General features: G+C 40.5%; 1 protein-coding gene across 7 annotated transcripts in view; it reads left to right on the top strand.

The window, feature by feature from the left end:
• Window positions 1–14279, top strand: part of CTNND2 (catenin delta 2) — a 688109-nt gene that overhangs the window by 419177 nt on the left and 254653 nt on the right. For 5 of the 7 annotated variants that reach the window (XM_030041721.1, XM_030041726.1, XM_030041723.1 and 2 more), the window contains one exon: window positions 12890–13208. In XM_030041721.1, coding sequence (XP_029897581.1) covers window positions 12890–13208 — 319 coding nt within the window. The remainder of the gene's footprint in view (window positions 1–12889; window positions 13209–14279) is intronic. The other 2 variants (XM_030041725.1, XM_030041722.1) reach the window with 1 other exon arrangement.

Genomic DNA, 14279 nt, shown 5'->3' with positions numbered 1-14279 from the left:
CGATCGCCTCCTCTTCTCAGTGCCAGGTTCACATGCCGATTGCCCCCACTCCCCGGGGTCTCCCTCCCTGTAGGAAAGGCACCCGCACGCTCAACCCATTTGAACTTCCATCCCGTTGACCCGGTAGACCGAAGTCTGGCGTTGTGGAGCTGCTGCTGGAAAGCTGCACCAGCTGCCAGCTCCTTGCCTGTGCCCTGCCTGCCTTCTGCTGCCGGCAGACCCTTGCCTTGCCCCGGGAGGGAGTGCTGCCCCGCTGCCGGACGGCTCTGCCTTGCCACCGAGGGAGCCAGCGGGCTGTGGGAACAGTAACTGCTGGGTAGGTGCAAGTCAATTTTTTTTCCCAGTTGAAATTTTTGCAGCAAGGATGGAGAAGGGTGTTGCATGGGCTGCTTAATGCTGCTTCCAATTACCCAAGCACTTCATTTCCTGAGTGGTTTTTGTGTTGGTCCAGCTTAGGCTTTCTTTGATTCTTAACATTTTGTCATGTCTCTTAGCTCTTTTGTTGTCCGTTACAAAAGGAGCACGAGGCTACAAAGGATGGGTGAATTGAGCAAAAGTACATCATCTTCACAAGACTGTAAATATTTATTTTCATATGTAATAAAGTATTGGATATGTTTGATATTTTTAGGAGTCATTATTTCAAGGTGAAGACTTTTTCATATTGTGAAGCAATTTTCTAATACTTGAAAAATTGGCTATGTGAAAAAAGTTAGACGTCTGTATCCTATAGTGATTTACTCTTCTTTCAAGAATTAAACCTGCTTTATTGCAGTTGTGTGGCACCACAAACTGATAGTGTTTTTCGGTATCTGCTTTTATAGATGAACTGTTTTTTAACTGTTTTTAACCTTAAACTTCTAGCCTTTTAAGGTTTTTCTTTTTTAGTGGTTATGAAGCAGTTTATAACAGTACCATAGAATCACAGAATAGTTTGGGTTGGAAGGGGAACTCCAAAGACCACCTACTCCGACCCCCCTGCCATAAGCAGGGACATCTTCAACTGGATCAGGTTGCTCAGACCCCGGTCCAATCTGACCTGGAATGTTTCCAGGGATGGGGCATCTACCACCTCTCCGGGCAAACTGTTCCAGTGTTTCACCATCCTTATCATAAAATATTTCTTCCTTATATCTAGTCTGAATCTATCTTCTTTTAGTTTAAAACCATTACTCCTTGTCCTATCGCAACAGGCCCTACTTAAAAAGTCTGTCCCCATCTTACAAGCCCCCTTTAAGCACTGGCAGACCGCAATAAGGTCTCCCCGGAGCCTTCTCTTCTCCAGGCTGAACAACCTGGAGCCTTTCCTCATAGGAGAGGGGCTCCAGCCCCCTGATCATCTTCGTGTCCCTCCTCTGGACCCGCTCCAACAGGTCCATGTCTCTCCCGTGCTGAGGACCCCAGAGCTGGACACAGTACTGCAGGTGGGTCTCACCAGAGCAGAGCAGAGGGGCAGAATCCCCTCCCTCGACCTGCTGGCCACGCGGCTTGGGATTCGGCCCAGGATAGGGTTGGCTTTCCGGGCTGCGAGCGCACATTGCCGGCTCGTGTCCAGCTTTTCATCCACCAGTACCCCCAAGTCCTCCTCTGCCGGGCTGCTCTCGATACCTTCATCCCCCAGCGTGTATTGATACCTGGGCTTGCCCCGACCCATGCGCAGGACCTTGCCCTTGGTATTCAGTATTCAGATGACATCTCAACAAATATGAGAATTGGTTGGTTTTTTTTTTTTTTAACTTTGAGAGATCTTTTTGATAGTCATTTACAATACCTTATAGGAAGCGGTCCCTTGGTAAGTTGTTTTCTTTAGCTATGTCAAATCACTGAAGTTGTCTATGACTTAAACATGCTGAAAAAATTTAGCAAATTAACACAGCATTCTTATGTTGAAATGAGACGTTGTAGAAATGACTTTGTGGGACTCCCAATTTTAATGTCATGATGCATCCTATATAGAGGGCTTGGTTCACAGCTTTGTACACCTGCAAGGCGTGCAAACATAGACTCTGACTCCCAGAGCTGAAGTTGAGTTTGAGCCTTGGCACATCACCAGGGAGAGGTTCTGCAGGGCACTTCATATCCTGGTTGCCCCACAACTATCTCATCCTTTCTCAGGTTGTGTTAGTATTGTTTCTCGGCATGGGACTGGAGTTTAGTTAACCAGATATATCGCTTGTAATTCCCTAGGCTTCAGATTAATGCTTAAAAGGAATTTTAAGGAGGTTAGAGGAAAAAAAAAAAATTTTCCCATATACATGCAGTTAGGTATTTTCAGATTCTTACAGTGAGCAGCAATGAGCATGTTGGTATAGTTTTACTTCGGTTTCAGAGCATCATCTAGCTATTAATAAAAAGCTACCTGTTATGTGCTAGTTCCTGTATTACAAATACTTCATTTAAAAGTAAAAAGGCAACCTTGGTTTCAAATATATTTTTCTTTATTTGGCTTCAAAGTTGTCACTTCAGACAGAAAGGAGGAGTAACAGAAAAATCAGCTTTGACTTGCCCCATTTGGATTAAAGCCTTTGTCCATTACACTGCTTCTCAAATCTTTATTTAGTTTTTGTTCAGTTATAAAGTGCAATAGTTAGGTTATAAATACCAAACATAGCTTCTTTTTGCTTAGGTTGTTTTGTTGTTGTTTTTTGGGGGGTTTTTTTTGGTTTTGGTTTTTGGGTTTTTTTTTTGTTTTTTCTGGTTGGGGGACAGGTTGGTTTGGTTTGTTTTTTGTTTTGTCACAGGGTGATATGCTGTGCAGGGGCATACTGTGATGCCACAGCTGCAGATTAATTGAGGATCATGCTGGTAAATCACACAGCATGGAGTTCCGGCTATAGGACATAATGTTTTCAGGGAAATTAAAAAGAAAAATTATTCCTACCACTGCATCTCTATTAGTTTGGTAATGTTGTGATAATAGCCCTGTATTCCTAGCTGACATCTACTTGATAACATTGCTTTGGGAGACAGAATTATAGGAAACAAGCAGGGAACAAATCTTCAGTACAAAGTAAATTGAGCACAAAATACCTTAGTGGTCTGCATAGTGAATAACAAATTACCTCAAAGCAATGCGCAGTCATAATCCCGTTTCATTCAATGGATCCAGGGTGTCTGGTATAGCCTTATCTGTGTTATATTATTGCATATGTGTGTTTAGGTGATTCTTTTTCCAGGTACAGTGGCATCTTATCTGAGAAAGAAGAAATTTTTTTTTTTTTTTTTTTGATTCCCTTCCTGTTAAAATTTCGGCAGGAGTATAATAACAGACATTGTTATCATCTTCAGTGGTACCTAGTGGTCGCTGTAAAGCGGTGGACAAGAGCAATGTGAGAAGGAGGGAAGTGGCAGGAGGTGCAAACCCTGCAGAACCACCTTTGTAATCTGTAAGCAATGTCCCCCTTACTTGGAGAAATGCTTCTCCACTCTAAGATATTTGTAGCTTCAAAGTATTGAGCCCGTGGTTGGGTTCCATAGAGGAGTTGTACCCATCTGAAGGCAGCCCAGATTTCACCACTGCTCAGAATAGAAACCTTTTAAGATGGTCAGTATCTGCAGCCTCCTTCCTCTGTCCATGGACAGGATACCTCCAGAGGCTTCTGGTTTGTCCCGTGTATTTTCTAATTCTTCTTTTTTGATAGAAGGACAGCTTAGAGCTTGTCTGAATGCTTCTTGGATGTCCTTTGACTTTTGCCACCTATCGAGGGAGAAGTGTGATTGTAAAATCTTGGTCAGGGAAGTACATACCCTGTAAATCTCATCTGCCACTCTCAAGAAAATACAGTGTCTGCTCTGTGCCAGAACTGCCTGTGTATTTATCATCTATTTACTGTACAGGTGTAGTCTCAGGTTAAAGCCTGGTCACATTAGACTTCACTAATGCAGGACTATGTCCATTCTCTTTTATTTACTTCAGTGTTGTGTAGAAAAAACCAAGGTTGTCATTCATGAAATAAGAAGCAATTCAAACACCTTTCATAAATCTCCTTCTTGTAAATCTTTGCTGAACAAAAACACAATGCTGTGCCTGAGGTAACTACTCAGTAATGCCTTCAAGACAACTAATGCTTTTGTGAGAGGATCATTCTTTCTGCGGCATTTTATTTAAAGGCACTCTTTTAAAAATCACCAGCCCATTATTTTCATTTTTTTTTTAACTTAAGCTGTAATCTTTTTTTTTTTTTTTTAAATATATAAGTCTGTCTACTTTTAGAGGTAGTCTCTTCCTCTATCATAATTTTAGCAGTTTACATGCAGGTTTGGAGTTTCTACGAGTACAGCAAGTATTCAAAGATGTTATTTTTTACTATAATGGGTCCAGCAACTTTCAAACTATCATTTGCAGATGTTACGTTCATGTTTAAGGTGTACATATCACGTGGTCTGGCACTGGCATATGAATGTGGTTAACTTAATAGTAAAATAACTCTCTACTCCAGAATGGAAACTATTAATTAAAATAGCTGAAGCTCAGTAAGGTGTTCTAAAAAATACCAGTTAGTAGCCATTTTATTACTTAGGATTATAGTGTACTAAATAGGGAGAAGTCAAAATCTGAAGGAGAAGACATCCGTGTGCTTGATGGCTGTAGCATGATGCAGTGCAGGCTGTTAATCTGTTATTGTCTCATAATATTTATACATTTTTTTAAATAATAATTGTGACTTTCCTCAATGTGTTCTGTTTTATGTTGGCCAGCTGGACAGGAAACTTTTAACAGAGGGATTTCAAGAGAAGGTGAATTTGGAGTGAAACCAGAAAATTAGTTGCAGTAGGGCTAGTCTGTGCGCAGTGGTATGGTCTGTGTGGTTTTGCTGTGATCAGGTTTTATAATCGTTACGGTCATTACGTCCCACACGCGCAATGTGAAACCATGTAGTACTACAAAGAGGAGGAAAGTGATGTGTATGTCTTTGTATAGTGCCATTGCTCAGGGTTGAATTTTGACTCCAGTGAGAAAACTAGCATGGTGAATTTTAGCATCTCAAATTCTGGAAGGGCAGTTGCTTTTAAGGGCCTTGACGGTTACTTTCTCTGTTTAAAGGCTCACATAACAAATGAATTAAACTGCATGTTCTCCCCAAATTGAGGGATGCAACTCAGAGAGACAAGAGACAATCTGAGAAAAGATCTTGGCATAACACCTTTGGCAGCCAAAGTTGGCATCCGATTATCACATTATGTGAATGCACCACTCTTCTTGTGCAGAGCAGCGTCACTGAAACATGCCAGAAGCTGAGTCTGAGAATGGAAGTTGCATATATTAGTGGAAGTTTTGACTTCAGGTTTCACTGAAGGCGCATCAAACACAGCTGCAAATAAACTTGGATTGGAACTCATTCATCTCAGGCACCATATCTATTGAACTGGAATACAAATTTCTAAGATACAAACTGTCACCGTTGCTGCTCACTGAATTACTCATCTACCTATTTCTTCATTAAAATTTGCTTTAGAGCTACAAAAATCCTTATAGATGACTATTCATAAGGTATGTATTTGCTTCCATTGCTGACCCTAATGGAACTAGGTGATTGCAGATTGATACCAGCTAATCACGTACTTGAACCCATAAATAAAATAATTACTAGTAAAGAAATGTCAAGTCTAAATTGGTGATTAAGAAAATTATTCCATATGCTAAGGGCTAGATAATGGCAGTTATACATCTTCCCCCAATGGAACTGTTCAATAAAAGGAGAAAAAGGTATGTATTTCTAACAAAAAATAAGCATGAAAAGGAAGCTAAGACACAGACAATGTGAGAATGTGCAAACTGAAGTGGAACAATACAGACAAAAAGAGCCTTCAAAGTAACCAGATACCAGCTGTTCCGTAAACAGAGGAATAGCTCAGAAACTGAGGAAGAAGTATTTTCTTTCACCAATTAATTCCTTCTGCATTACGGAAAAACATCAGTTTCTAAGCAAAGGAATGTTCAGCCTTATTGTAACAATTAGTGTCAGATCTAAAGAACGCTCTTAGAAAATCGAAATGAAAGGATACATCAGTGCAGTAGCAACTTCAGTTCTTCAGTCTTCAAAGATTGTCAGGTTTTGCATTGGAAGAGGATTTATTGAACATGATAATATGCAGAGCACGAGTGATGTTTCCTTGGTTTCTGTGAAGCAAGGAGTTGTTCTCCCACAAAACAGTGGCGTGTAAATACAGCGGTGGTCAGGAGATGATTTTAAGATTTTTGAAAGAATCAAATAGCGAATGGGTAATAATTCATTACTGGGGCGTACAATCACTTTGAGTATGTTTATGATCTTCATTAGGCTTGGTGCTCTGCAGCTGCCAGCAGTGGGAAGGAACCTGTTAACTAATTCAGAGAGGCGCTGAGTATTTCCCATAGAAATAATAGCATAGCAGCTAAACAGCTACCCCTGGTTTTGAAGATGGGATAGGGTAGTATGAACAACGTAAACCTCCTGTGATGCCATCTGGAAGAAACAGGGATGTTGCCATGACAAAAAGCTTCCGTCTTACCATGTCATGGAAACACCTGATGATAAAAGTATTACTGAATACGTGTTTGCAACAGAGTGTAGACACACAAGTAGGTGTGACAGCCAGGTACAACCAGTACCTGAGGAAATCGTGACTGACATGTTTGTGGGTGGAAAAGAGACCTTTTTTGCTAAGTACCATGCTGTTGAGTATCTATTTCTTTTGTTTCCTTGCATTTGCCCTGTACGGCGTGTTATGTTCCCTTAAAAAGCTATACCTGGGACAGAAGGGAGACTGGCTATTTGCCATGCCCGGCTGTTGAAGGCGCTGAGCTGAGCATGGTGGAACTGACTGGAGGGAAGGAGGCTGTATTTCCCCTGATATACACAAAATATGAGCATCTGGAGAAAGCTGGAGCCAGCAGAAAATTAGGGGGAACAAGGCTAGCTGAGTCTTTGAAGCATAACTAGAAATCCCTGAGAGAGGGAGAGGACATGGAGCTAATAGAGTGAAAAGAGGCTTTTCCAGTTGACCGTGAGGAGTTCGACGCAATCCTGGAAGCCCAAAAGGTTGATGTGTTGGAGCAAAGGCTGGCTGGATGGAGAAGAGACTGTCCTGTGAGGACGCAAGGGAAGATTTGCTTACAGGTTCTTCTTATTTCTCTCTGGCTGAGAATTTGGAGGTTGCTGATCTTGCAATCAAAGCTCCAGCTAAATAGGACAAAATAAAGTGTGCGGAGAAGTGAGGGGGGAGAAAATGAAAAACGAGGAATAGAGAGTTGCGGTAGTTTTGACTGTTTTTCCTGTTTCAACTAGGAGAAGTTGAGGCAAAGTTGCCAAGCTACATAGGACTTCTGTGGTGTTGATATTTGTGTAAGGTCCTGAGTATTTTAAATCTGAATTGGAGCCTTGTATGTTGAAATCCTTTAGTGGTTTTTTTGTTTGTTCTGCTCTCAGTTTGCATGTTTAAAGTATGAAATTCTGTGTGCATTTGTACTTTGAACAGAGGATATGATAGTGCCTTCATAAAATCTTAAATACCTTGGAGGTGGTTGCTAATACCAACATTTTTTCCTTTTTTTTTTTTTTTAATTTTTTTTTTTATTTTGGTAAATATTTTCAGGTTCCCCCAACCATATATTTCTCTAAAATCTTACACTTCCAATGTGTGAAAGTGCTGCTAAAAGTAACTGCTAAGCAAATTTACTATTATTATATATGTATTATCATACATCTTGAACAGTGTTAAACTTCACTGCTTCTGCTCTTTACTTTGGATTGCTGATTTGCTCTTAGCTTGATCATAATCTATTTTGTTAAACTTCTATTGCAAAAGAGCTGGTGCATGCTCTAAAACACTCACTTAACACTTAGAGATAAAAAGTGTTTGTATCCCCCAAACTTGATGAATCCTGTTTTCTAATTGCCAGAGAATGCACTGTTATTTTTATGGTGTATTAGATGGGAAAATTATCTTTTCTATAAATCTTCCTATATATTTGCTACCAACAGAATGCACTGCATTTGTATCATTTATGAACTCATGGAGGGATAGTGGACACACCTTGCACTGAAGGGATATCTTACTGGGATTCAATTTTCAACTTTTCACATGACAGTAAGAATCAACTGCAGGTGCAAATCAGTGAAGAAAAAAAAGTAAAGAATTGTAAAATCTGCATGAAAGGCCCAAGGAGAAGGTTAACACAGGAGCTGAATGTCTAATATAGAATAATAAGAGGAAAATTTTACAAGGTAATACCCACAAATCAAACAGCAGCATCAGCCGAGTAATTTTCAGCAAGAAGGTGTAGCAAGATAAGTCTCATAAATGAGTTTATCCTTTCTGAAGATCTGATCCTATATATGTTAACTGGGCAAAATGCCCTCTGACTCCTAGAAAGTCTGAACTTTTAAGCAGTTTTTATGTGAATTTGGTCTCCCTAAGAAACTTGGGTATGGTGCTGTAGTATCCCTGCCTACCTTGATGTGTTCTTTCTTTTGGGGTTTTGTTAGTTGTTTCTAGAGATGTCACAGATTTAAAAAGAAGATACAAAGATAGAAAATCACTTTCAGATTTTCTTTTTAAGTTGAATATCTCATTGTGAGCCTGTGAGCGTATTTAGTGGTACTCCTAAATTTTCAGCAGTAATATAAAAGTTGCTGTATCTTTGTTAATACTATGCAAAAGCCATAGAAAATTATAAAGGCTGGCTTTTCTATATGCTATTTCTGCAATCAAGAGAACCATAATCGGGGCACGCATCAGGTCTTTGGAGGGTTTTCATTGTAGTTAACGGGTTTTTCTTTCTCTTTGGCAAAGGTTTGTAAGAACATGCTAAATGTCTGTGTGGTACCTCAGATGCTCCGTTTCCTGGGGATGTGTTTTTGGTGCTGCAATAGTGAAGGGTTGAAGACGATACGGTATTTTTAAGGTATTAATGATATTGCAAATTAAAACAAGATCTTAAATCTTTAGGTGACAAACCGAAATCTCTTCACTGAGACTATAGTTCTTGGTTTGCACAGTGTGAAATGTTCACTTTGGAAATTCTCAAGGAAACCCTTTCCTCAACCCAAAATTAAAATTCTCCTCTTCAAGCATGGTTCTTACATTGAAGTTTAAAATTTCATGAACGTATAGAGGTTTATTGGCCTACTACTGAGCATGTTATTTGCTCCGCTCGGTATCAGCTCGCCGCAGCAGAGAGCGGGTGCTGTGACCCTGCTGCCAGTGTGAGCCCCCTCAGGGTCGCAGGTTGCGGTCCCTCCAAGCCCCCCTCGTCCGTGCGGAGTGGGCGCTTGGAAGGGGCGGCTGGATGGCAGTCGCCCGCTCCCCGTGCCTCTGCAAGGCAGAGCAGTCCCGGGAAGGAGCCGCAGGTAGGCTGCCCACTGCAAAGAGCAGAGCAGAACTCCACAGACCTACTTATCTGGCATCACCCACTGAATTTCCGTGTAGGTTTTAAAAAGTGGGGGCAGCAGTCACTATTAAAAACAATGCTTTCATGGGTGGTCACTTAGGTAAAGCAAGATACAGGGTAAGTAAGCTTTTGAGGCCCTTTGTTTCTTTGATTTTAATCTTGATCTCCTTATCAGTTTTGGGACTTTTGAAGACCAGAAGCAGGTCTAGTTTTGTGGACGCCTTGACCTCCAAGCCTCTTGTTAAATCAATGAGGTGTCAAGGTGTCCACAAAACTCGACCTTCTTCTTCACAGTCTGGTTATGACTTCTGGTTTTACCTTTATGCAGAGGCAGAATAGGTTCTGCCGTAGACCCAGGGCAAGAACATGACTTGGCCATGGTTCTGCTTCAACCAGGCCAGACCCCAGGAAGGCTGGGCTGGTGGCTGGTGCTGGGAGAAGGGACAGCAGCCCATTTCTCCAGAAACAGCACTTCTGTTAAAACTCCTTCCCACCCCTCTCTTCCCTTGCTGAGGCAAACCCCTGATCCTAGTCAAAGCAGCGTTGCGTCTTACCCAGGCTGAGCTGATTCTGGGCAAGGTGTAGCTGGCTTGGATTTGAGAGGAGAGTCAAATGTGGAAGTTAGAGAAAGGGGTGTCTTCCATTTAAAACCACGTGAAAAGGTTGCGTGACCATCTGCAAATGTAGCTGGTACGTGAACGCTTTCTGGTCCACTCCGAGTGTGTGCCTTCTGGATGCCCCTGTGCTCACTGAAGATTTACTGTTGCTGGGTGAGGCAAATGGACTTCTGAATTTATTTATTTTAATGGACATAATCACTACAGCTGTTTTAATAGCTAAAGAGAAGGGAGATCTCGATAGCCGGAAAGTTTGCCATAGCCTAAAGAACCACACTTCAGTCAGTAAGTGTGGCTGCCAAAAGGATTTGTTTAAGCAAGAGTAATGTATTGGTAGTAGATGGCTTTGCTTTAGTTTTACGTGAAATTATTCATGTAAAAATGTCTGCTAAAGCTTAACCATTTTACAGTCCATGAAGGTGGCTGTAGTCAAGTTAGATGTAGAAGTTACTCTGAGGTGTTAGTTCTTTGGGTTTTATTGTTTGTCTTTTAATTGACCTGGGTAACACTAGCCAAAAAAGCTTATTTGTGGATGTTTAACTAAGTCATAGATTTATCTCATTCTTATATTCTGACTATAGCACTTCTGTGTTCATTGTGATAAAATTCAAAAGGAAGTAACAGTCTGCTAGGAAGATAATTTGAGAAATGAGTCAGAGTGACTCAAAAAGCATGTAAGTGTTAGGGTGACAGCTAGTTTCAGTTCATATAAATACCTATTTTGATAACAAGACAAAGGAGAAGATAGAAAAAAAGTTTTCGAATAATTTAAAAAAACCCCACTATTTCCATTGAACTGGCTTGTAAAGGAGGGGGAGGGAAATACAGTGGAATATTTTGCAAAGCAATCTACATTACAATGAAGTTCTTTTTTTCAGCCGTATTAGTGTTGTAGGGTTTTTTGCAATTTCCCATATAATGTGTCAAAAGCTAGCAGCATATTCTGCAGAGTGACAGTACATAAGAGTATGCTATGTCAGTATACAATTACATTTTTGCTTTTTCACTTGAAAATATTTCCAGTGTTTTCTCTAACTTGTTTTTTTACTCTTTTTCTCACAAGGCACCAAATTTTGGTTTTGAACTGTGTGTATTTTCTGTTAAAATGTGATGTTTTCCTTGTATCTTCCTAACACTGAATTTAGCATGATTTGTGCATGGGATGTTTCGATGTGCTAATACTGTTATTGCATTTTAACTGATGCAGTTTTGTGAAAAGTTCTGTATGTGTCTTACTGCTCATTTCTTAAGGAAATGTTTACTGGCAATTAAACAAAAGCAATACTTGTAAAACGTTGGTATATACGTAAGTTAACATAATCATAGAACCATAGAATGGTTTGGGTTGGAATGGCCCTTAAAGATCATCTCGCTCCAACCCTCCTGCCATGGGCAGGGACACCTTCCACCAGACCAGGTTGCTCAGAGCCCCATCCAACCTGGCCTTCAACACTGCCGGGGATGGGGCAGTAGATAAGAGGGTGATCCCACTTATCTATGTTTGTAACAAAGTTGTAAGAAGATACTTGTTACAGTAAAATTATATATTTCAGAACCATAAGAAAAAATTAAAAATAAGGCAAAGATTTGATACAAATTTTAAGTTTTCAGGTTTTGTAACTTTGACAAGTACTAGGTCAGACAAAACTGCTGTGATTGTGTTTAAAGCTCACTGTATTTCATTTGCTGACACTTTGAGATAAAATGTTTAAAGTCCCTTTCATGGACCTATAATATATTAAATTTTTTTTTATATGCATGTTAATGAAAAATGATTGGGAAATCTATTATGAAAAACCTGTCTCTTGAATATGTGGTTTTGCCTACAATTTAGCATATGAGTTTGACGCAGCTACAAATAGTCCCGGACCTGGGCCCACTCCTGTTGGTGAAAGTATTCTTGTTGTCTTGGGACAGGGGGAAATGGGAGGCACCACGAGTTCACGTGCCACTTCAAACAGTCTGAATTTCCTTCGGAGCAGAGCCAGCATTTAATTTGTATTTGTTTCCAGGCCAAAGATCATGTGGATATTGGTCCTCTGACCTTTACAGTGATAATCCACTTGCCATTAACTGGACTTTGGTTCAAAAACATTGCATGTTTAATAAGAATCAGAAAGCAGACTGGATCTCCAGTACATGGTGCTGCAACAGAAAGATAATGGGCTACAAGAGAGATTAATAAGATTTTTGAGTCGCAAAAGCATTAAGTCAGTTTAAATCTATTGGTTAAGCCGCTCAAAACCGGTAATGCATTAATCTTGAGCTGCGGAGTGTGAGCACAGCCGTTGCAGGCGTGCATTAAGACATCTACGTGATCACCTTGTGCTTAGCTCTTTTTCAGACTTGAGTTAGCAGCACCCTAAGTCTTACTTAGGGTGAAATATGCAGAAGATGAGTTAACAAAGCGTACGCAGCAACTCTCAGTAGCAGGTGCCTGGTTTTACCTGCTTTATGGATACCAGGACTACAAATTTGGGATGGCTATGGCTATCTGCTTCTTCTGCCATAGAGCCATCCATCTCAATTTGGACTCTTCAGCCTGGTTTGACCCTCCTTCTACTGGTGGATCTGACTGACTTCCACCCCTGTAAGGACTGCAAAAGCCTCACTCGGTGGTGGTTGTGAATCTTAGCTTGACTATTGCCATGTTTTTTCTGCACTTTTTTCATTTCAGGTTAGTGCAGTTAAAACCCCAAGCGAAAAGCACTGCTACAGTCTAACTGGTGTAAAGGTCTTCTAGTCCAGAAGTGGCATGTCATTTAGAAATTCGTTTGACAGTTATTTACTTCAATGGTTTTGAAAATGACAATGTTGTTTGTTTGTTTTTTTCTCATTCTTTTTGAACCCCTGTTTTATATGTGTGTGTTTTGTTTTGTTTTTTTTTTCCTCTGCCTAGACCTGGTTAACCATTTCTGTGAACAGGTCCTCAATTTTTTACTTTGTCCCTACTTTCCTGTCGTAGCCCCATCTTCCCCTGGTGTCGACTCCGTACCCTTACAGCGCACAGGCAGTCAACACGGCACACAGAACGCAACAGCGACCTTCCAGAGGGCCAGCTATGCGGCCGGCCCAGCCTCCAATTACGCAGACCCCTACCGACAGCTGCAGTATTGTCCTTCTGTTGAATCACCATACAGCAAATCTGGGCCAGCCATCCCACCTGAAGGGACCTTGGCTAGGTCACCTTCCATTGATAGCATTCAGAAAGATCCCAGGTGGGTGAAACCTTCATTGTCTACTATTTCTTGCTTGTGCAGAGGTTTGTAATTGCGGTTTGCTTTGAATGTTTCTGCTGTTGAATATTAAAAAAAAAAAAAAAAAAAAAAAAACAAAAAAAAAAAACAAACAAACAAAAAAAAATACCAAACAAAAACCAACAAAACCCCGTGATTGTACATGAAAGATTTTGTATGCATAACCGCTTTGTCCTAATGCTTTACCTTGGAAGGCTCTCATGAGCTCTTCTGTGAAACAAAATGATAGGTGTGGTCTTGAACGTGTGCGTTTAGCCCGCTTTCAGTAGTGCCACCCCTCAAAAGCTTATGAAAAGTAATTCTCTCTGAAAATGGGAGGAGTGGAATGACTGTTTTGGCTTTGTGACCGTTGTGGATTGAATTTTCAAGTTGCTTCTTGAGCAGAAGTTGTTACAGTTCTTGGTTTGTCTGCAGTTAATATTCATAAAAGCTGTAGAAAAGATATCATGGTATTGGGCAATGAGACTGAGCAATGTGGAAGCAACACGTAACCAGGCTTGTGCTGTATTGTGTATTGTGCAGGCTTGCGATGCCAGTATGTGGTAATAAGAATGTATGTGTTACAGCTTTGCAGAAATGGTTGTTACTGTGCATGCTTTTTAAATATATAGCACAACTTTTAATGTTGCTGCAAGGCACGACCATCCTCGTATACCTAGGGAAGGTGCAAGGAGGAAACTTTATAGCCATACATACCCCGAGCAGGCAGACGAATTAGAGAGAGAGGGTTTTCTGGCAAATAATTTGACTTCCATGATAACAGCAATGGAAATGCTAACTGTAATCCTCAATGCACTTGGTGATTTTGTTCAGTTTTCTGATGGAAAAGAAAGCAAGTCTCTTTTGTAACTTAAGTTTAAACTTGTTGAAAGTGTTAATTTATACAAGGTTTTTCTATGGCAGATGGTATGACTTATTTATTTATTTTTGCTATGTGTAATTTAATGATAAAATTTGCCTCCAGCAAAAATGCTGGAGGTGTTTAAGCAACAATTTGAAAAGACTTCTTTCCCTCCATTAAAACCCAAATAT

The sequence above is a fragment of the Aquila chrysaetos genome, chromosome 18 (assembly GCF_900496995.4).
Source record: "Aquila chrysaetos chrysaetos chromosome 18, bAquChr1.4, whole genome shotgun sequence".
Classification (NCBI taxonomy): domain Eukaryota; kingdom Metazoa; phylum Chordata; class Aves; order Accipitriformes; family Accipitridae; genus Aquila; species Aquila chrysaetos.
This window is presented reverse-complemented; position numbering and strand designations above follow the sequence as displayed.